Here is a 24,034-nt window from a genome sequence, read left to right as displayed (position 1 = left end):
AGAGAAAAAAGGCTTCGTGCCCTTGTGAGTAGGAGCAACAGACGTTGTCTAAGCGAACATGGGAGGGAGCAAGGTGAGCGGAGCTGGCCGGCAATTCTGCGGACACTTCAGCCGCTCTGACCAGCCCCCGGAGGTACTTTCCAGTTCCCTCTAGGCTCCGCGGAGGCCCCGGCCTCTCTGTGGTTGCTCGGGTCGGGGGCGTGGTCGGGGGCGTGGCCGGGGCGGGACGCAGAAGGCGAGCCCCGGCGCTGCTAGCGCTCTCGTGCCGGACGTTGCGCGGCCGCGACGCCCCAGGCTGGCGCGGCCGGGCGCTCCAGGTTCGTTGTAGCCCGCTGGGTCCCGGGCAGCTCTGCGAGACTTCGGCTGCCCAGCGCGCAGGTAGGCGCCCGCCCCCGGGAGTCGCTGACCTGTCCTGGTTTGGCTATGTGAGAGGCAGGGCCTGGCGTTGCGTTTTCTCAACGGTGCCCAAGGCATTGGCCCTCGGTGCCGCGCGCGGAGGATGGGCGGGAGGGACTGGTGCGGGGACAATGGGCTGCTACGCGCAGAGCTGCTGGGGCCGAACGGAGGCTCCCGCTGCCAGGCGGGGACTCGGGCCGGGGGCGGTGCGGACTCAGCCCGGGTGACCCGAAAACCTTCGGGCAGCCAGGGTGCTCTGACGCAGGATGCGCGGGGGGACCCCTGGCCGGGACCTGTGGGCGGAGCCGGGGTTGTGGTGGGGCCTGGTGGGGTGCAGAGCTCGTGCCACGCATCCTCAGGGAAGGGGCGGCTCTGCAACGTGCTGGGTGCAGGGCATGTCTGGCGTTTCTGCAGCTTCTGCCCGCTTCTGTGATTGCGGAGTGTCTTTTGTTTTCCTTTCCCCTTTTTCCGTTTGATGTGTTGGGGAGAGGAGGGGAGGGGGCCGCTGTCTCACAAAGGCTTCTCCGGAGCCGTTTTGCACGTGGCTCAACTTTGAGGCATTTACATTTATAAAATGTATTATTTTTTTAAAAATTTCTTTTTGAAATAATTTCAGAATTAAAAAAAAAGTTTAGAAACTAGGACAAAGTATTCTCACATTTTATTCACTTAGACTCCCCAAATGTTAACATCGAATTTAACAGAACGGGAAAACTAGGACACTAACATCTACAGATTTTATTCAGATTGGTCTGCACCTCTCACCCATTTCCTCTCTGTGGTATAGGATCCAAGTCAGGATTTAGTTGGATGTAATTGTCTTATCTCATTGGAAAAATTTACATTTTATTTTATTTATTTATTTATTTATTTTTTTGAAAAATTTACATTTTAAACAGTGGAGGCCCTTTTATCCCCCCAAGACCCTTCAGAGTGGCCTTGGAAGCACCAGGTCTCAAATCAAAGGGTCTTTTCTTCCTCCATGCCAGGCCCAATAATGTCCAGCAGGGCCTCTGGGCAGCTTTGGCACTGGTGGTCACCCTCTGTGCCTTGACCCACCTAGTCCTAGCCCATCAGCCTATCCTGGTTCTCCTCCTACTTCTCAGGCCTACCTTCTTCTGTCCTGATATGTCTGAAGATGCCCTCCTTGGCCATCTTCTCTTTCAGTCTGGGCATTTTCCCTGGGTGAGCTCTTGTGGCTTCAAGAATTCTTGTGGTTTTGAGCATACCACAAATCCTCAGAAAACTCACTCGTTTATGATTCCAGCCCAGGCCATTTCTCTGTTCCAGACTTATAACCTGTGGCCTACACGATAGGGCTATCTCAAAAGCATTTCCGCCTCAATATGAGCATATCTCAGCTTGAACTCATATCTGGTCCTGTTCTAGTGCCCTCAGATTCTGTGAATGGTACCACCCTGCCCTAGCCACTCAGCCATGCTGGGCAAGGCCACCCTGATGAGCTCTTTCCCTACCCCCAGTCGATCCAGATTTGGTTTCCTTTTCCACTCTTCCCTGGGCTGGCCCACTTTTCTCCATGGGAACCACCACCCTGCCTTTCGTCTCCCTGTGCTTGCTTTGGTGCCCTCACTCAGTTGTCCACACCACAGTCAGACTAAGCTTATTAAAATGTACAAGTGATTGTGTCATACTCAGCCTGTAAATTTTTTAAATTTCCCTTTACTAAAAAAGAGAGAGAGAGAGAGAGAAATTAAGATACAGAGCATAAAGAAAACAAAGTGATGGTTACCAGAGGGAACAAGGTGGGGGCATGGGTTAAATAGGTGATGGGGATTAAGGAGAGCACTTGTAATGAGCATCAGGTGATATACAGAATTATTGAATCACTCTATTGTATATGTGAAACTCACATAACACTGTATGTTAACTAGAATTAAAATAAAAACTTAAAATCAAAGATGCAAAAATAAATTAAATTTCCTTGTGCTGTAGGACAAAGGTAAGCCTTCTTAATGGTGCCCTCAAGGCCCTGAAATGGCTGGTCCAGCCTCTTGTACCCTCTCCTACAGGTTCCCTGCTCTGCTATGACTGGCTTTGCGGTTTTCCTTGTTTGCTCTTCCCCTTCCCAGGATTCTGTTCCCTGTGTACTCAGGGAATTCTTACTCTTCCTGCAGATCTTCACCTAGTCATCCTTTCCTTAGGGCAGTGTTCTGTGACCTCCCTAACGAGGTCCAGGTCCTGTTTTGCAGACCCTGATCTCTACCGCCTTCTCTCCTGGGTAGCCTGTTAAAGTGGCAGTTTTATACATACGTGCTTAGCACCTGGTAGACACTTGTGATGTTGGCCAGATGAATGAGGAAGTGATGGGGTACTTCGTATGGTTGCTCAGCAGCCTCTATGTGAACGTTGTTGCTGGGAATTCGCTTAGCATATAGGGCCACTGCATACCCTCGTTCCATTTCTCTGTGGGTGCTGTCAGGTAGGGCAAGAGGGAGCCCCACGGAAGGGATGGAGAGCCTCGAGAGGGCATTGAAAGGGAAAAGTGGCTTTTGCTGCCCTTCCTGCTTAGCTTCCCTTCCCGTCCTGGTTGAATCCACTGCATTAACTGACTCCATGGACAGACTCTCTCCTACTCTCCATTTCCTGTGCATGGTTTCAGAGACTCTTCACAAATATATTTTGGTTAGGGTCAATCACATATCAGGCGTTCCTAGTTCTAGTCTAAAGAGCTGACTCAAAGTTAGAAGGTGAAATGGAAAAGAAGGCCTGATGGAGGAGGAGGTGGGTGGGGTTCCCTGAACTACGGCAGTTTGCTCTGTGGTGTGAGTATTCACTGGGTGCCTGCCAGGAGCTGTGCTGGCTTCTGGGGACATAAAGGTAAATAAACTCTGCAACTGCCTGGCCATGGGGCACATGGTGAGGTCATCGTGCGGTAATCAAGGTGAAAGCCATAGGCCAGGAACCCTTGACTTGGAGAAGGACGTTGCCCAGCAAGCCCAGGCAGGGGCTGGGTGGGGAAGCCCTGGGGACCAGGCTGGTGGGTGGCCTTGACCTAATTCCAGGACCCATGCAATTGTGACCTGGGGAGGTTCTCAGCAGGGTGTGAGAATGGGCGCGTGTCACAGTGAGTGGGTGGAGGCTGTCACTGAGTGCTGGTGAATGGAGGAGGACCGCCTGGGGCACAACGGAGAAAAAGGTATTGAGTTGAACTGCTAAGGTGGGTGTGGCTGAAATGGTAGCATGGGTCACACTCTCTGACCCCAAATCAGGGCCAGATATGTTTGAATTTTACCAAAGTCATACTAAAGCACCTCTAATCAAACACAGAATTTCTGCAGCAAAATGTATGGATATTTACAGTTAGTAATAGAAATAGACATTGCAAAGAGCCTCCCATCATTTTAGATTTTGCTGCCAGAGTTTGTTGCTAAATTTTGAAGACATGTTCAGTTTTCCCAGCATTTTTGACTAGTGAGAATTGTGGGTGAGGGGTTGGGGATCTGAAATGATAGCTAACGCTTGGGCCTGCTGTGTGTGCTTCACAGGACAACAACCCTACCAGGATTGGTACCTCAAAGATCCCGTTTCATAGGTGACACGAGGGCACAGACAAGGTCAGTGACTTGCCTATAGTCACAGAGCTTACCACTGGTGGCTCCTGTCATCTACATTCTTACCAGGCCACTGACTTATGAATGGGAAGTGGGGAGAGGGTTTGAAGGACCAGGTCTGTCTCCCACTCTTCAGACACGTAGCGTCTACAGCCCGCCTGCCTGAGTGCCCAGGAAGGTCAGAAGGCAAGGGAGGTGAAGGGAAGGGAGGTGGGAGCCCCGCAGAGGTCATAGTCAGTACTCAGATTCCCTGAGGGCCTGTGGAGGCTCGTTTCCAGGATGCTGCATCTTGTGGGCTGGCTGGGCAGTGAGCTTTTCTGAAGAGCTGAGGGGACGTTACAGGCAGCGTCAAGAAGAGCAGAGGAGGAGGTGCGGTGGTGAGAGACACTGTTGCACAAGCTGCGATGTGGGCAGGCCGGGCGGGGAGAAGTAAGGATTCTGTAAGGAGATGTTTTCATGAGACCGTGGAGTGGGGAGATGACTGTTTTCTAGTTTTCTTCCACCTGCTGTGCACGATACATGTGTTCTGGAACACCCCAGACGAACACTTCCTGCCTGCCACTCCCTCATCCCCGCAGACCACTGTCCTCCTGAGGGACGCTGAGCAGGTCACCTCAGTAGCATTTGCTTACGTGTACGCAAGTATCCCAGTGCCTTCGTGTGTGCATGTGTGAGCGTGCAAAAATGTAGATAAAATGCGTATGAACAGGAATGATGAAACAACTTTGAGTATCCCACTCAGTTTAAGAAATAGAACCTTTTACTAAAACCTTAGAAATCCTGTGTGTGTCTGCTCCAATTGCATCTTTTCTCTCCAGAGGTTAACCACTATCCTGAAGTTCCTTTTAATCATTTCCTTGCTTTTCTTTATAGTTTTACCCTGTGGATGTATGTGTTTGCAGATTATTAGTTTTGTTTATGTTAGTTTATATTCTATATACTTAATGTATATATATTATAATATATATTAGTTTTGTTTACCTTTTTGGTCCTTGTAAAATGAAGCATATAGCAAGCTTTCTGGGGTGTTTTGCTCAGGGTATTTTTGCAATTCATTCAGGGGTGCGTGTGGCTGATGTTCTTTGTTCACTTTCTCTGTCGTATTCTATTGCACCCATTCCAGTGATGGCCATCTGGGCTGTCTCTGGTCTCTGCTACTGTAAATAGACAGGATTGGAGTGGGCATTCTTGTCCTGGTCTCCTGGTGCATAGATACGGTAGTTCCACTAGAGCCCGGGTCATCAAATAGGGTGGGGTGGCATGGGGAGGGAAAAACAGGTGTGGAGGAGACAGGGAGACACCTTTGGTTGTCACACCTGGCAGGTGGGGAGCTGCTGTACTAACCGGTAGAGGCCCATGGTGCTGCTAAGGAGCCTCCCCACCTCTTCCCACACACTAAGGAATTGTTCAGCTCCAGGTGCCGGTGCTAAGGCTGAGAAGACCTAAATACCTGGGGCGGATTGCTGGGTGGGTTTGGGTGTGTCCAACTTTGGTAGATACTAATGCGTTGTTTACACTCATTTCAGCAGTACGGGCCTTCTAATACTACTCACTGATCTCTCCAACACTTGATAATGTCTGTCTTTAAGATTTTTGCCAACCTAGAATGCAAGCTGGTGCAGCCACTCTGGAAAACAGTATGGGTGTTCCTCAAAACGTGAACTAGAGCTACCCTGTGACCCAACAATTGCACTACTACGTATTTATCCAAAGGATACAAACTGAGTGATTCAAAGGGGCCCTTGCACCCCAGTGTTTATAGCAGCCATGTCCACAATAGCCAAACTATGGAAAGAGCCCAGATGTCCATCAACAGATGAATGGATAAAGAAGAGGTGGTGTATATATGTAGGAATATTATTCAACCATCAAAAAGAATGAAATCTTACCATTTACAATGATGTGGATAGAGCTAGAGGGTATTATCCTAGGTGAAGTCGTCAGAGGAAGGCAAATATTGTACGATTTCACTCATATGTGGAATTTAAGAAACAGAACAGGATCACAGGGGAAGGGAGGGGAAAATAAAATAAGACAAAAATCGGAGAGGGAGACAAACCAGGAGAGACTCTTGAGTCTAGGAAACAAACTGAGGGTTGCTGGAGGGGAGGGTGGGTGGAGGTGTGGGGGTAACTGAATGAAGGACATTAAGGAGGGCATGTGATGTAATCAGCAACAGATGAACCACTAAACTCTACCTCTGAAACTAAAAAAAAAAAAAAAAAAAAAAAATGCCAATCTGGTATATGTGAAGTGACATCTCAATCGTGGTTAAAATTTTTATTTCCTAAATAGCAATGAGTTTGACTATCTTTTCATGTTTGTGTGCTGTTTGTATTTCCTTTGAGAGGTGCCTCCTGGTATCCTTTTGCCCATTTCCCTGCTGTGTTGATTGTGTTTTTCTTAATTGTTCCTGTGATTTCTTTATATGTCTTAAATTCTTTATATCTCCTAGATACTAATCCTTGTATTTGTTACAAGTAACTTTTTATATATATTATGAGTTTCTCCTGATGAACCAAAAAATCCTTAGTTTAAACGTGGTGTCATTTATCCATCATTTTCTTTATGGTTAATACTTTCTGCAGACAGAGGTGGTTCCTGCTGGTTCCCCAGGTAGACATGACTCCCATTAGGAGCACATTCCAAGCAGGGCTGGAGCCAGGTCACAGCTCTCCATCAGGGTCCACAGCTGGGTCTGAGGTGAGCAGGTCTGCCACTGGGGTCTTAGACAGGTGTGTCTCCTCCTGGTTCCCTGGGCTTCCCCTAGACTGACAGAGAGAGGCTGACACCAAGTCTCAGGGCTCCCTAAGGGTCTATAGCTGACACTGACGTTGGCAGGGCTAATACCAGAGGCATGGGTGGGGATTGCCGGCTTGCTGGGTGAGCAGGACTAAGGGCAGGGCTAGAGCTGCCTTGGGGTCCATAGTCTGGTCCCAGGCTGGCAGTCTTATTACTAGGCTGTGTGCAGTGTGGCTCTTCCTGAGCTTCTTGGCACTGTTTGCAGTAGGGCCAAGCGGGCCTGGAGCTGAGTCCTTAGAGAGTTGGGTCTACTTTGGATTGTAGGCCAGATCGCGCTTGGTGAGCTTGCCAGCAGAGTGCTGGCCTGTCTTTTCAGAGAAGCGCTCCTTAGTCTTGGGGTTCACCCAGGTTTTGTAGCCTCCTACCTGGATCCCAAAGCTCCTACAAAAGCACTTTTTCCATGGTTGGCCGCCAAAATCACTGTGTAGGGAGCCACAAATGGGGACTTTCTGTTCTGCTGTCTTGTTCACATCACTGCTATTTATTTAGGATTGACTCAGCATGTCAGTTCTGCTGTTCAGTTCTCAGTAATTTTGTCTGCTTGATCATTAATCAGTGAAAGAGGTATATTGAAACCTGTCACTTTTGTGGGGGGAAGGGGGAGGGAAGGAGGGAGGGAGGGAGGGAAAGAAAGGGAGGGAAGAAGAAGAGAAAAGAAAAAGAAAGAAATCATTGCCAGATTCAATACTGTGAATCTTTTCCCTATGTTTTCTTTGAAGAATTTTATATGTTTCGGTCTTTGATACATTTTGAGTTAATCTTTGTATATGATGTAAGGTGAGAGAGCCCACCTTTATTCCTTTGCACGTACATACCCAGTTTTTTCAACACCGTTTGTTAGAGACTGTCCTTTCCCTATTGAGTAGTTTTTACATCCTTTTTGAAGATTACCTGACCATATACACGAGGGTTTATTTCTGGCTCTGTTATAATTCACTGGTCTCTATATCTGTCTTTATACCACTGTTTCAACTTCTTTACCTTTGTAATATGTATTGAAATGAGGAAGTGTGAATTCTCCAACTTTGTTCTTCCTTTCCAAAATTATTTTGGCTATTTGGGGTACTTTGATACCAAATGATTTTAGAATGGGTTTTTCTATTTCTGGAAAAAATAGTGCTATTGGGATTTTGATAGAGATTGCATTGAATCCGTTGATTACTTTGGGTAGTATTGAGTTTTTAGCAATTTTAAGTCTACCAACCCATGAATGCAAGGTATCTTTCTATTTTTGTGTGTGTGTGTTTTAAAAAATTACTTTATGTTTTGTCATTTTCAGTGCACAGTTCTTTCACATCTTTGGTTAGGATTCTTCCTAAATATTTATTCTTTTCAGTGCTATGGTAAATGGATTTGTGTTCCTAATTTCCACTTCAAATTGTTCATTGTTAATGTATAGAAATGCAACTGATTCTTGGTGTCTTGATTTTGATTTCTGCAACTTTGTTGAACTTGTTTATTCTTCTTTTTTTTTTAATCTTTAGAATTTCTACATATAAGATCATGTTATCTGGGGCGCCTGGGTGGCACAGCGGTTAAGCGTCTGCCTTCGGCTTAGGGCGTGATCCCGGCGTTATGGGATCGAGCCCCGCATCAGGCTCTTCCGCTATGAGCCTGCTTCTTCCTCTCCCACTCCCCCTGCTTATGTTCCCTCTCTCGCTGGCTGTCTCTCTCTCTGTCGAATAAATAAATAAAATCTTAAAAAAAAAAAAAGATCTTGTTATCTGCAAACAGATAATTCTACTTCCTTCTTTCCAGTCCGGATTCCTTTTATTTCTTTTTCCTGCCTAATGGCTCTGGCTAAGACTTATAGTACTATGTTTAATAGAAAGGCCAGAGGAAACAATTTTATCTTGATACTGTTTTTAGAGGAAAAGCTTTCAGTCTTTCACTATTTTGTATATTAGCTGTGATTTTCCCCCCCATATTTGGTCTTTATTATGTTGAGTTGGTTTCCTTTTATTCCTACTTTATTAAGAGTTTTTATAATAAAAGAATGTTGAATCTTGTTAAATGCTTTTTCTGCATTATTTGATGTGAACATATGGCTTTTACCTTTCATTCTGTTGACACGGTATATTACACCGGTTGATTTTTTTTCTCATGTTGAACTATTCTTGCATTCCAGAAATAAATCCCACTTTGTTGTGGTATATAATCCTTTCAATGTACTATTGAATTTACTTTGCTGATAATATTTTCTTGAGGATCAATATTCATCAAGGGTATGGGTCTTTAGTTTTCTTCTAGTATCTTTGTCTGGCTCCAGTATCAGGATAATGCTGGCTCAATTATTGTATTTTTCTACTCCAGAATTTGTTTGCTTCTTTTTTATGGTTTCTGTCTTTTGTCAATATTCTCATTTTGTTCATGCATTTCCTGATATTGTGTCTCTCTGTGTTCTCTTTTAGCTCATTGAACATCTTTAACAAATTGTTTTGAATTCTTCAAGAAATTCCGCAGTCTGCCTTTCTTTAGGATCCATTTCTGGAGTTTTATTTTGTTTCTGTCATTGGGCCGTGTTTCCCAGTTTCTCTGTATGCTCATGGTCTGTTGAGATTTGGCCATTCAAAAAACAAAACAAAACAAAACAAAAACAGCCTCCTCTCTCAGTCTTTATGGACTGGCTTTGTTCAGGGGAATATGTCAGCAGTCAGCCCACCTAGAAGTTTGGAACCTCACCAGCATTTTCTGGTGATGCATTCTGTGGACTTGAGTGTGTACTTTTAATTGTCTCTATTTCGATGAGTAGCTTGTCCCTAATTTCTTCTCAGAAGTGTATAATCTTTCTCTCTCCCTGGCATCTTCATGTAAAACTGAAGAATTTCGAGAGCTCTGGTATACTGTGACACCTGCCTACATTTTCAGTAACCTCCAGACTGCTGCCATTCCCATCAGTGCTCCAAGTCTGACGAGGCAGAAATCTATCCCTGAGGCAGCCCCCCGGCAAGCCAGAATGTTGGACTCATAGTCTACTCTGATTTCCGTCCCAAGGGAGGAGTCGCTGTATTTACCCTAGTTGTGCCTGATCTGACGAGGGAGAGATCCGTCTATGCCCAAAATGCCATGAAGTTTTCTACCCTTTTAAATAGAATCCCATCCTATTTTTCTGTTGGCCTGGGTCCTACACCATCAAGTGGTCTCTAGAGTTCTCACAAAGGTATTCAGGTTCATATATGGTTGTTAACTTGCATTTCCATGGGGATTGAGGCCTGGAGCTCCACCATCTGCTGACATCACCTCCTCTGTATTTGTCTTTTGAACTGTCCTTACATTCCATTCTTTTCTTGTCATGTCCTTACCAGGCTTTGGTATTGGGGTAATGTTCATCTTATGAGTTTGGGGTGTTCCTTCTCCTTGGTTTTTTTTGTTTTTTTTGTTTTTGGATGAATTTGAGAAGAACTGGCATTAATTATTCTTTAAATGTTTTGTAAAATTCACCAGTGAGTGCATTTGGTGTTGGGTTTTTGCTTTTTGTTTTTGTTTTATTGTTTGGTTTTTTTTGGTTGGGAGAGTTTGTGTTACTGATTCTTTCTACTAGTAATTGGACTGTTCAAATTTTCTGTTTCTCCTGATTCAGTCTTGGTGGATTGTGTATTTCTGAGCATTTATCAACTTTTTCTAGGTTGTCCAGTTTGTTGGCATATAATCAATAATCATTCTTAGTAGCCCCTATGATCCTTTGTTTCTGTAGTATCAGTTATAGTTTCTCCTCTTTCATTTATAATTTTGTTGATTTGGGTTCTCTTTATTTCTTGGATACTGTGGCTAGAAATTTGTCAGTTTTGTTCATCTTCTCAAAAAACTAATTCTTAGTTTTGTTAATCTCACCTATTATTTTTCTGTTCGCTATTTTACTTATTTTGCTCCGCTTTCTTTTCTGCTGCTAACTTTGGGCTTAGGTTATTCTTTTAAAAATTTTTAAATTTAATTTTAAATTCCAGTATAGTTAATATACAGTGGTATAATAGTTTCAGGTGTACAATATAGTGATTCAGCAATTCCATACATTACTCTGTGCTCATCATAAGTGCACTCCTTAATCCCCGTCCCCTATTTTACCCATCCCTCCACCCACCTCCCTTTTAGTAGCCATCAGTTTGTTCACTAGAGTTAAGAGTCATTTCTTGATTTCTCTCTCTTTTTCTTCCTTTGCTCATTTTTTGTTTCTTAAATTACACATATGAATGAAATCATATGGTCTTTGTCTTTCTCTGACTCACTTGTTTCACTTAGCATAATACTCTCTAGCTCCATCCATGTTGTTGCAAATGACAAGATTTCATTCTTTTTTATGGCTGAATAATATTCCATTGTATATATATACCACTTCTTCTTTATCCATTCATCTATTCTTCTTATAGTACCTTGAGGTATAAAGTTAAGTTTTTTATTTGGGATCATTCTGTTTTCTTTATGTATGTGTTTATAATATTAAGCTTCTCTCCTAGAAATCTTCTGCTGCGACCTAAATGTTTTGGTATGTTGTGTTTTCTTTTTCATTTTTTACAAAATACTATTTATTTACTTATTTATTTGAGAAAGAGAGCACACGAGTGGGTGGAGGGAAAGGGAGAGAGAATCTTAAGCAGGGTCCACACTCAGTGCAGAGCCTGACGTGGGGCTCAGTCTCATGATCCTGAGATCATGACCTGAGCCAAAATCAGGAGTCTGAATGCCACCCATGTGCACCTCAAGATACTTTTCAATTTCCCCTTTAATTTTTCTTTGATCTGCTGGTTGTTAAGAGAATGTTGTTTCATAGTTCTTTATACATCTAGGACTTCAATGTCTAATACGGTGCCCACTGGCCAAGCATATGTGACTATTTTCATTAAAATTAATTGAAATTACATAAAATTAAAAATTCACTTTCTCAGTCACACTAGCCATATATATCAGATGTTTAATAACCACATGTGGCTCATGGCTGCCATATTGGGCAGCATCGATAGAAAATATTTCCATTATTACAATAGGTTCTGTTGGTAGTCTTGATACAGAATAATAGTTGTCAACCGGTGCAGTTTTGTCCCCCATGGGACACATGGCAATGTCTAGAAACATTTTTGATTTCCACAATTAGGGGATCGTGTTCTAATGGTATCTGGTGGGTAGAGGTCTGGAAAGCTATTAAACATCCCATAATACACAGGACAGCCCCCCACAGCAAAGACTCATCCAGCCCACATGCCAGTAGCTCTGATGGTGAAAAACTTTGCCCTACAATATATTTTGGTGTGAGGTAGAGAGCTCATTGTTTTTCCCTCTGATTAGCCAGTTGACTAGACACCATCTCCTGTGTGTACTCAATCCATCCCACTCTGGTTGCTCGTGAACCTTAAGCTAGAGATGTTTTTTCCCTTAAATGGTGGAGAAGGTCCTGTTGCCTTGCTAATTAAGATAGGATTTTTAAAAATCATCTTCTGTTGTCTTACAGATTCTTTGACTGCACATACAGACAACTCTGTGTTCCGAGTTCATCATGGCTTCACCTTCAAGGTAAATGTGTTTGATAAAAGGCTTTATGCAAGTACTTACTCCTCTATTTTTGAAAGGCCAAGCCCTTGACACTTTTAGCCCTAGCGGGAGGGGCAGAGGGAGAGGGAGAACACACTCCAGGCTGAGCACAGAGCCTAATGTAGGGCTCGATCTCACGACCCTGAGATCAGGACCAAGCTAAAACCAACAGTTGGTCGCTTAACTGACTGCACCACTCAGGCACCCCTTCCTCATCTTTTAATGCACAAGATGGTTGCTGGTGGGCTGCCTTAGTCCCTGAAAGCTTTGCCACTCAATGAGTGTTTGTTTGTTTGTTTCAAGTTTTTATTTAAATTCTAGTTAACATATACTGTAATATTGGTTCAGGAGTAGAATTTAGTGATTCATCACTTACCTATAACACCCAGTGCTCATCACAACAAGTACCCTCCTTAATACCCATTACGCATATAGACTGTCCCTGGCCACCTCCCCTCCAGCAAGCCTGTTTGTTCTCTATAATAATCTCCTGTGGTATACCTCCCCCTCATTTTTTTTAGTTCCTTCCTTTGTAGTCATCTGTTGTTTTTTTCCTTAAATGCCATATATGAGTGAAATCCTATGGTATTTCTCTTTGACTGACTGACTTGGCTTAGCATACATAATACTGTCTAGTTCTGCCCACATCACTGCAAATGAGAAGCTATCATTCGTTTTGAAGGCTGAGTAATATTCCATTGCACACCACATCTTTATCCATTCATCAGTCCATGGACATCTGGACTCTTTTCATAGTTTTGCTATTGTTGATAGTGCTGCTATAAACATTGGAGTGCATGTGCCCCTTCAGATCAGTATTTTTCTATCCTTTGGGTAAATACCTAGTAGTCCAATTGCTGGATTATAGGGTAGTTCAATTTTTCACTTTTGAGGAACCTCCATACTGTTTTCCAGAGAGGCTGCACCAATTTGCATTCCCACCAGCAGTGCAAGGGGGTTCCCCTTTCTCTGCCTCCTCGCCAACATCTGTTGTTCCTGGTGTTGTTATTTTTAGCCATTATGACAGATACAAGGTAGAATCTCATGATTTTGATTTGTATTTCCTTGATGATGAATGCTGTTGAGCATTTTTTCATGTGTCTGTTAGCCATCTGGATGCCTTCTTTGGAAGAATGTCTATTCATGTCTTCTGCCCATTTCTTAACTGGATTATTTCATTTTAGGGTATTGAGTTTGACAAGTTCATTATAGATTTTGGATACTAACCCTTTATCAGATATGTCATTTGTAGATATCTTCTCCCATCTGTAGGTTGCCTTTTAGTTTGTTGATTGTTTCCTTCACTGTGCAAAAGCTTTTGATCTTGATGAAGTCCCAATAGTTTATTTTTGCTTTTCTCTCTCTTGTCTCTGGCAACGTATCTAGTAAGAAATTGGTAGGGCAACTTCAAAGAGATTGGTGCCTATGTTTTCCTCTAAGATTTTGATGGATTCCTGTCTCACATTTTGGTCTTTTATCCATTTTGAGTCTATTTTTGTATATGGTGTAAGAAGGTGGTCCAGTTTCATTCTTCCACATGTGGCTGTCCAGCTTTCCCAGCACCATTTGTTGAAGAGACTGTCCTTTTTCCATTGGATATTCTTTCCTGCTTTGGCAAAGATTAGTTGACCACATAGGGCTGCGTCCATTTCTGGGTCTCTGTTCTGTTCCAAAGATCAGTGTGTCTGTTTTTGTGCTGATACCATGCTGTCTTGATGATTACCCCTTTATAATATAGTTTAAAGTCCAGGATTGTGATGCCTCCAGCTTTGGTTTTGTTTTTCAAGATTGCTTTGGCTATTCGGGGGTCATAGGTTCCGTACAAATCTTATTGTTGTTTGTTCTAGCTCTGTGAAAAATACCTCTAGTATTTTGCTAGGGATTACATTAAATGTATAGTTTGCTCTAGGTAATGTAGACATTTTCGCATTTATTCTTCCAATCCATGAGCATAGAATGTTTTCCCATTTCTTTGTGTCTTCCTCAATTTCTTTCATAAGTGTTCTGTAGTTTTCAGAGTACAGATCTTTTACCTCTTTGGTTAGGTTTATTCCTAGGTATCTGATTGTTTTGGTGAATGTTTTGGTAAATGGGATCAATTCTTTTTCTCTTTCTGCTGCTTCATTATTGGTGTATAGAAATGCAAGAGATTTCTACATTGATTTTGTATCTTGCAACTTTACTGAATTTGTGTATCAGTTCTAGCAATTTTTTGCTGGAGTCTTATGGGTGTTGTCTGCTAAGAGTGAAAGTTTGACTTCTCTGTGGATTTGAGTGCCTTTTGTTGTTATTGTTGTCTGCTGAGGCTAGGACCTCCGGTACTATTTTATTTTATTTATTTATTTTTTATTATTTTTTTTAATGATTTTTTATTATGTTAGTCACCATACAGTACATCCCCGGTTTCCGATGTAAGGCTCGATGATTCATTAGTTGTGTATAACACCCAGTGCACCATGCAATACGTGCCCTCCTTACTTCCGGTACTATTTTAAATAACAGTGGTGAGAGTGGACATCCCTGTTTTGTTCCTGACCCTGGAAGAAAAGCTCTGTTTGTCCCCATTGAGGATGATGTTAGCTGTGAGTCTTTCATACACGGCCTTTATGATGTTGAGGTATGTTCCCTCTATCCCGACTTTGTGGAGGGTTTTCATCAAGCATGGATGTTGTACTCTCTCAAATATTTTTTCTGCATCTATTGAGAGGATCATATGGTTCTTACCTTTCTTTCATTAATGTGGTGTGTCATGTTGATTGATTTGCAGATGTCAGACAATCCTTGTAGCCCAGGAATAAATCTCACTTGATTATGCTGAATGATTCTTTTAGTGTAGTGTTGGATTCAGTTTGCTAGTATGTTGTTGAGAATTTTTGCATCTATGTTCATCAGGGATATTGTCCTCATTGGGCTCTTTCTCTGGTTTTGGAATCAAGGTAATCCTGGCCTGATAGAATGAGTTTGGAAGGTTTTCTTCCATTTTTATTTTTTGGAGCAATTTGAGAAGAATGGGTATTAACTCTTCCTTAAATGTTTGGTAGAATTTCCCTGAGAATCCAGATGGCCCTGACTTTCATTTGTTGGGAGAGTTTTGATTACCAATTTAATTTATTTGCTGGTTATGGGTCTGTTCACATTTTCTGTTTCTTCCTGATTCACTTTTGGTAGTTTATATATTTCTAGGAATTTATCCATTTCTTCCAGATTGCCCAGTTGGTTGGCATATTAGTTTTCATAATGTTCTCATAATTGTACTTCTGTGGTATTGGTTGTTATCTCTACTCTTGCATTTGTGATTTTGTTTATTTGGGTCCTTTCTCTCTCTCTCTCTCTCTCTCTCTCTGTCTCTTTTTGGTAAGTCTGGCTAGGGGTTTATCAATCTTATTAATTAATTCTTTCAAAGAACGAGCTCCTAGTTTCACTTATCTGTTCTACTGGGTTTTTCTTTTTTTATATCATTTATTTTTGCCCTAATCTTTATTACTTCACTTCTGCTTCCTGTTCGTTTTCTAGCTCCTTTAGGTGTAAGGTTAGGTTGTATATTTGAGACTTTTCTTGCTTCTTGAGGTAAGGCTGTGTTGCAGTATAGTTCCCTCTTAGGACTGCTTATGCTGCATGCCAAAAATTTTGGACTGTCCTATTTTCATTTTCATTTGCTTCCATGTATTTTTTTTTATTCCTTCTTTATTTTCTAATTAACCCATTCATTCTTTAGTATGGTGTTCTTTAACCTCCATGTTTATGTGGTTTTTCCACACTTTTTCTTGTGGTTGACTTCAAGTTTCATAGCGTTGTGGTGAGAAAATATGCATGATATGATATCAGTCTTTTTGTATTTGTTGAGGCCTTATTTGTGACCCAGTGTCTGGTCTCTTCTGGAGATGTTCCATGTGCACTCAAAAAGAATGTATATTCTGGTGCTTTCGAATGAAATGTTCTGAATATATCTGTTAAGTCCATCTGGTCCAGTTTATTATTTAAAGCCATTGTTTCCTTGTTGATTTTCTGCTTAGATGATCTATTGCTGTAAGTGGGGTGTTAAAGTCCCCTAATATTACTATATTATTATTGATGACTTTAATTAAGTTTGTTATTAATTGATTTTTATATTTGGCTATTCCAATTTTGGGGGCATAAATATATACAATCGTTAGATGTTATTGTTGGATAGACCCGTTTATTATATCACAGTGTCTTTCTTCATCTCTTGTTGCAGTCTTTAGTTTAAAATCTAGTTTGTCTGATATAAGTATGGCTACTCTGGCTTTTTTTTTTTTTTTTTTTTTTTTTGATCTCCATCCCCTCACTTTCAATCTACAAGTGTCTTTAGGTCTAAAATGAGTTTCTTGTAGGCAGCATAGAGATGAATCTTGGTTTTTTTTTTTTTTTTTTTATCCATTCTGGTACCCTGTGTCTATTGATGGGAGCATTTAGTTTGTTTACATTCAGAGTGAGTATTGATAGATATGAATTTAGTGCCATTGTGTTAATCGTCAAGTGACTGTTCCTGTAGATTTTCTCTGTTCCTATCCTGTCTTTGTTGCCTGTGGTCTTTCTTTCCCTCTCAGAGTGCCCCCTTTTTATTTCTTGCAGGGTTGATTTAGTGGTCATGAACTCCTTTAGTTTTTGTTTGTCTGAGAAACTCTTTATCTCTCCTAATATTCTGAATGATGATAGCCTTGCTGGATAAAGTATTTTTGGCTGCATATTTTTCCCATTCAGCACGTTGAATATATCATACATCTCTCTTCTGGCCTGTTAAGTTTCTGTGGATAGATCTGCTAATCTTATTTGTGTTTCCTTGTAATTTAGGGACTTCTTTTCCCTTGCTGTTCTCAGGATGTTTTCCTTATCTCTATATTTTGCAAATTTTACTGCAATATACCTGGGTGTTGCATTGCTTTTGTTGATTTTGGTCTGAGTTCTCTGTGCGTCTTGGATTTGGATGTCTGTTTCCTTCACCACTTTAGGGAGGTTTTTCAGCTATAATTTCCTCAAGTAAACCTCCTGCCCTGTTTCTCTTTCTTCTTCTGGGACTCCTATGATATGAATGTTGTTATGTTTTATGATGTCACTTTATGAGTTCTGTAAGTCTACATTTGTGATGTAATATTTTTCTTTTCCTCTTCTTTTCAGCTTCATTATTTTCCATAATTTTATTTTTTATATCACTTATTCATTCTTCTGATTCTTCCATCCTTGTGGTCATTACATACAATCAGTTTTGCATCTTGGTTATAGCATTTTTTATTTCAGACTGACTAGTTTTTAGGACTTATCTCTGTGGTACAGGATTCTATGGTATCTTCTATACTTTTCTCAAGCTCAGCTAGTATCCTTATGATTATTGTTTTAAAATCTGGGTCAGGTATATTACTTAGATCTGTTTTGAGTAGATCCCTGGCTGTGACCTTTTCTTGTTTTTCTTTTGGTATGATTTCTTCCCCCTTGGTATTTTGCCTAAGTCTCTGTCTTCTGTGTGTTAGCCTTTTTGTTTCCTCCTCATGGGAGTAATGACTGTATCAAGAGGTCAGGGAAAAAGAAAAGAAGAGGTCATATACTGACCAGGGCCTGGGACTTCAGGAAGTATTTCTGGTGTGTGCACTCTGCTGCAGTGTTTTGGCTGCTCCTTCCCTCAGGTCAGTCCTCTGCAGTGTTTCACCCTACCTTCAGTGAGGAGTGTTTGACCCTTGTCCAGTTCCAGTGTGTGGTGAGTCTTAACTAGGGGTGCTGTGGTCTCCTTGTTAAAAAGGCTAAATCCAGGGGCACCTGGGTGGCTCAGTCAGTTAAGCATCTACCTTCGGCTCAGGTCATGATCTCAGAGTTCTGGGATCAAGCTCCATGTCAGGCTCCCCATTCAGTGGGGCGTCTGCTTCTCCCTCTGTCCCTCCCCCTGCTTGTGCTCCCCCCGCCCAAATAAATAAATAAAATCTTTAAAAAACAAAAAAAGGCTGGATCCAGTACCCACTAGAACTGATTTTGTATCACGCTATGGTTGGTAGACTTGGGTGTGGGGAGTCTCTGCTGGTTTTCTGGGGGAGAGGCCCAGCTACTGCTCTGTCTCTGTCACACTTGCCCTAGTGAAGAAGCACCTGCAGAGCTTACAAGGGTGGGCTTGGTGTAAGTGTCTGAAGCCTACACTGTGTGTGCTGTACTCCTCACTGAAGTCCGTCAGTGCTGACTGGGGTGGGGGCGGATAAAAATGCGTCACCCCACCCTCTGTTCCCTGGAAGCCCTCACAGAAGAGGGAACAATCTCCCCTCATTTTGTCCCCGGCTTCCCTCAGATCCCTACCTTCAGCCTGTCTGTGTCCAAGCTGTTAGCCCATCCAGTGGCACGGTGCTCCTGTTTTATCTCACTCATGCTGGCTGGGTTTCAAAACTCCAAATTGTAGGGATCTAGTGCAGCATGGACCCGCACAAATCCTCTGGGGGAGTGTCCAGCCACACTGCGGCTGGTGCCGCTTTGTCCCTGAAGGGCAGTCACCTGAACATGCAGGGCTTGAGTTCATGGTAAAGCACAGTGGAAAAGCTGATGTCCAGGTTAGCTGTACTCAGCAGCTGCCTCTGCTCCTGTGCCAACAGGCAGCTCAGTGTGTCTGATGGCTGTTTTGTCGCTGGAGAGGCAGTGCTACCTCTTCCAGATGTACTCCAAAAAGAGCATCCGTCTCTCCCGGGGGACCCAAGGGATCCTCAGACCACGCCGTCCGGGCTTCTGCCCTCCTCCACGGGAGCACCTCTCTGCTGGCCGGCTCCATCCTAGTGATGGCGTGGGCTTCTAAAACTTCACTATTTGAGCTCCACTGCTTCTAAAAACGTGCTATAATCAGCCCCTCTCGTTTTCTTCCCTCAGTGGTTTTGGGAAAGTGTTTTTCTTGTGCAGTGCCCTCCGCATGTACTCTCACGTGCTCTCGCTCACTCCTCTCTCCCTGATCAGGGCTCCCTCCCCACCACCCACGATTCTTTCCTCTCCCAAATCCTGTCTCCACACCTCCTACCTTCCACAGTGTAGCGTCTTTTCTCCCTCCAGTTGTTCCCTTTGTTGTTTCAGTCCTCAGGTTGATTTCTTGGGTGTTCAGAATGATTTGATATTTATGTAGCTGTGTTCGAGGGGTGAGGAAAGCACAGGATCCCCCTGCTACTCCTTCATCTTAACTCCTCCTCCCCTTCTCCAGGAGTCTGAACAGCCATGTGCAGAGGGTGTTTGGAGGCAGGGGTGCAAACAGCAGCTTAGGTGGTAAGACTGGTGGAAGCCCTGGCTGTGACGGCCTGCATCTGCTGCTACAAACCAGGAGAGGCTGGGGGGCTTGTGAAGATGGCTACTGTCCCCCGAGAACTGCTCAGTCTGAGGTCCGTGGGAAGAGCTTCAGGTTTTCTCTCCTTGATGCTGGGCTCCCTTCCTGGCCCACAGACCATGAGAAATACCCTACTTCCCCTGAGGTCAGATCTCCTGTGCCATAGCTTCTAGCACAGAGGCTGATGGAGTCAGTGTCCAGGACGTGAGGTTGGAGTGAGTCTCTGATGCGTCTGAACTCCAAAGTCCAGGGGCAGGTCTGCAGAGAAATCACCTCTGTCGTAAAGCCTATGTCCTCCCTCTGGTTTGAAATTCTTCTCATGAGGAGGTTGGGCTGGAGTGGCACAGGGCAGCAGACCTTGCTCCATCCCACATCCCACTCTAGAGGGACACAACTGAGTATCGTCATGAGGCCTCTAGAGCCTTGGGGGCCCTGGTCCTGGTGGCCTGGGCTCTGCTCTCCTCCTATTATCTCTGAAGCCTCCTTGCTGTTTACAGATAGCAAGTCCCTTTGGGCTCAGGGCCTTGTACCTGCAGTTCTTTCTCTGTGCCTGGGACGCCCTGTCCCTGGTTGTCTGCAAGCCTCACTCTCTTTGGCCACCCACGTTGTCAGCCTTCACTCATCATCCATCTAAAATAGCAACTCCAGTCCTACTCTTTTCGCTATATTCTCTGTCCCTTATCCAGGATGGCCCCTTTCACAACCTGATGCCATCCTGCATAGCTCCTTGTTTGTTGAACATCCTCTTCCTCCTCCCGTTAGAACAATTCCTGTGCAGGTCGGGAGTGGAGTGTGCCCACTGCCAGTCCCTGGGAAGTGCCTCCTCATGGTTGGTGCTCATGAAATAGAAGTGTCTCTTGTCATCCAGTTCATGCCCACCTGTGCAGGGAGAGTTAGGCTAGCAGGAGTTTCCATGTTTCCTGAGTCTGTTGGGCTTCTGAGTTGCAGCTAGGGTATAGTAAGATGTCTGATATTGAGGGAACCATCTGAAAATCTGTCTGAATCTGTTCAGGTCCTGAATAGGGGTAGTGAGAGTTCAAGTAGGGAGAGTTCGAGAACTTGGGAAAGAGGAAACTTACAATTGCTAAATTAATAAGGGCAAGGGAAGACCCAGGGAAGACTGAGGGGTGAAAGTAGAGCTGCTGGGGCCACTGAGTCAGAGGACATGAGTGGGTGTCACATCAGCAGCCCAGGCTCCCTGGTGGTGGTTAGTCTTACCTGGGGATGACAGTGGCACGTGGACTTAGGACTAGAGGCAGTCCTCTATTCAAAACACTTTAAGAAGGAATGAAGAATGGAATGTCTCTTTAGAATGCCCCCCCTTAAAATACTTCTGCACTTGAAAGAATAATCTGTGCTGGTCTGAAAAAGTCCCTTAGCTGGCCCTGGGCCTGCTGGTGCTAGGTCTGAGATGCTGTTCAAGCTCAGGTGCTCTGCAGGGGGCGCGCCCTCCGCTCAGGCAGCCCTCTCACAGGGTTTTCTGCGGACACACCATCTCCTGTGCGGCCTGTCCACATCTTGTTTCCTGTCGTTGCAGCAGCTCCACTGTTGGGAGAGGTGCCGGTTCAAAGCCAAAGTCGACGAAGCTGCTGGAGGTTCTGAATGCACTGGAGGAGGAGGAGTCCAGCCACAGCAGGGAGGAGATCTTCATTGCGCCACCCGACAATGCCTCAGGGGACTTCACTGATGAGGACTCGGGTGACGAAGATGGCCAGCGAGGCTCCCACCTGCCAGGCAGCATCCTGCATGCCTCTGTTGTGCCTGAGGACTCCGGCACCGAGGAGGAGGAGGAGGAGGAGGAGGAGGAGGAGGAGGATGGCCTGCAGCGGCAGCCGGCCGTGAAGAGGCAGAAGGCAGCAGTGGAACCTCAGCGCGTTTGGACCAGAAGGGACATCCGACCCGACTTCGGCCCTTGGAGTGCATCGGATCCTCACATGGAGGACCTCAAAAGCCAGGAACTGAGTCCTGTAGGCCTCTTCGAGTTGTTTTTTGATGAAGGAACAATTAATTTCATTGTCAATGAGACCAATCGTTATGCCTGGCAGAAAAATGTCAACCTCGGGCTCACAGCCCAGGAATTAAAGTGTGTTTTGGGCATTTTGATTTTAAGTGGGTATATATCCTATCCAAGGAGAAGGATGTTTTGGGAAACGTCCCCTGATTCACATCATCATCTTGTGGCTGATGCGATTAGAAGGGACAGGTTCGAACTGATCTTCTCCTACCTGCACTTTGCAGATAACACTGAGCTCGATGAAAGCGATCGGTTTGCCAAAGTCAGGCCTCTCATTGTGCGGATGAATTGCAATTTCCAGAAGCACGCGCCCTTGGAGGAGTTCTACAGCTTTGGCGAGTCCATGTGTGAGTACTTTGGGCACCGGGGATCCAAGCAGCTGTCTGCAGGGAAGCCCATGCGGCTGGGCTACAAGATCTGGTGTGGGACGACCAGCAGGGGCTATCTGGTGTGGTTCGAGCCCTCCCAGGGCACGCTCTTCACCAAATCCCACAGGGGCCTGGACCTGGGAGGCAGTATGGTGGTCAAGTTTGTGGATGCGCTTCAGGAGCGTGGCTGTCTGCCTTACCACATATTTTTTGACAAGGTTTTCACAAGTGTCAAACTCATGTCCATTTTGAGGAAAAAGGGGGTGAAGGCCACAGGAACTGTTCGTGAGTACAGGACTGAGCGGTGTCCCCTCAAAGATCCCAAAGAACTCAAGAAAATGAAGAGGGGTTCATTTGACTATAAAGTTGATGAGAGTGAGGAGATTATCGTGTGCCGCTGGCATGACAGTAGTGTGGTCAACATCTGCTCCAATGCTGTGGGCATAGAGCCTGTGGGGCTCACCAGCCATCATTCAGGAGCAGCCAAGACGCGGACCCAGGTCCATCAGCCGTCCCTGGTGAAGCTGTACCAGGAGAAGGTGGGGGGCGTCAGTCGGATGGACCAGAACATTGCCAAGTACAAGGTGAAGATCCGGGGCATGAAGTGGTACTCGAGCTTCATTGGCTATGTCATCGATGCGGCCCTCAATAATGCCTGGCAGCTGCACACAATCTGCAGCCATGATGCCCAGGTGGACCTCCTGGCCTTCCGGAGGTACGTGGCCTGTGTGTACCTGGAGAGCAACGCTGACATGTCCTCCCAGGGGAGGCGAAGCAGGCGGCTAGAGACGGAGAGCCGCTTTGACATGATCGGGCACTGGATAGTCCACCAGGACAAGAGGACCCGGTGTGCCCTCTGCCACTCACAGACCAACACCCGCTGTGAGAAATGCCAGAAGGGTGTCCATGCCAAGTGCTTCAGGGAGTACCATATCCGGTGACGCACAATGGCAGGGGGAGCCTGGGGATACTGGTTTGTGAGATGTTTACAAGCTAATTACATAGAGTACATGGAGCACTTGGTTTTGTATTGGAAAATAGAGACCTGAATCCCTAGTAATTTGCTTTTGTATTTCCCCCCATCTCCATTACAGTTATCTTTTTATTGTCTTCTGTGATGCCTACGTGTAACGTAAATTAATATTTATATTGGTAATTATAGATGCTTATAAATATCTAGATTATGCTATTATTTATTTCAATGATGGGCCCCTTTTTATTTAAATAAAAGTCTTGCTTTGGGTTGTAGCTGAGTCTTGGAAGTCAAATATAGCCAAAAACGTAGAAAAACTTCCATGAATAGTAAAAACGTTTTATAATTGTATGCTGTTGATTATAATCTAAGGGCAATAGTATGGTATTAATATGATAAAGGATATTTTATCATATCTATTTCACTTTAACACTAGCAAACTGTCCAGGGATAGATAATCTGCCTTGTATTTATCCAGAGGGTTAGATTTGTAGAGTTTGTATTTTCTTGATAAAAATACTTTCCTAATTCAAGTATATCCTTACAGAATCCATTTTTATAACTAGTGTGAGATAGGAATCTGCCCCCTCCAAAAAAACGACGGTTTGCATCATTTATAAATATACATATGTATATATTTCCCCAGTGATTTTAATTCTACTCATATAAATTCCCGAAATTTGAGGTTAAGTATTGAAACATAAAAAATATTTTATGTTGGAAAATAGTGGAATATATTCCAGAAGAATAAAAGAAATACATGTAAAAATTTGAACCTATCAAAAATCAAAGAAAGCATGTTGAGTGTCTTCTCTTTATTTGGGAAAGAACTTTCTTCAACAGCACAAATTTAAGAGGGGCACATCAGTATGTTCAGCTGTACAAAATTAACATTGACATTCGTTACCAAAGTTAAGATGCAAATAGAGAAAATATATTCTAAGTTATTACATTTAGGGGCACCTGGGTGGCTCAGTCAGATAAGCATCTGCCTTCGGCTCAGGTCATGATCCCAGAGTCCTGGGATTGAACCCCACATCAGGCTCCCTGCTCAGTAGGAACCTGCTTCTCCCTCTCCCTGTCTCTGCCTCCTGC

The 24,034-nt window shown here is 44.0% G+C and overlaps 1 protein-coding gene across 1 annotated transcript; it reads left to right on the top strand.

Annotated features, from left to right (window-relative positions):
- The first annotated feature begins 239 nt into the window (after nt 1-239).
- PGBD2 (piggyBac transposable element derived 2) lies at nt 240-24,034 on the top strand. The gene is made up of 3 exons (XM_045779062.2): nt 240-378; nt 12,211-12,272; nt 21,122-24,034. Exons 2-3 carry the CDS (start codon nt 12,256-12,258, stop codon nt 22,905-22,907), a joined length of 1,803 nt encoding a protein of 600 aa, XP_045635018.2. The 5' UTR covers nt 240-378; nt 12,211-12,255; the 3' UTR covers nt 22,908-24,034.

This window comes from Ursus americanus, chromosome 5 (genome assembly GCF_024610735.1).
Source record: "Ursus americanus isolate L20-20 chromosome 5, mUrsAme1.1.p, whole genome shotgun sequence".
Classification (NCBI taxonomy): Eukaryota; Metazoa; Chordata; class Mammalia; order Carnivora; family Ursidae; genus Ursus; species Ursus americanus.
This window is presented reverse-complemented; position numbering and strand designations above follow the sequence as displayed.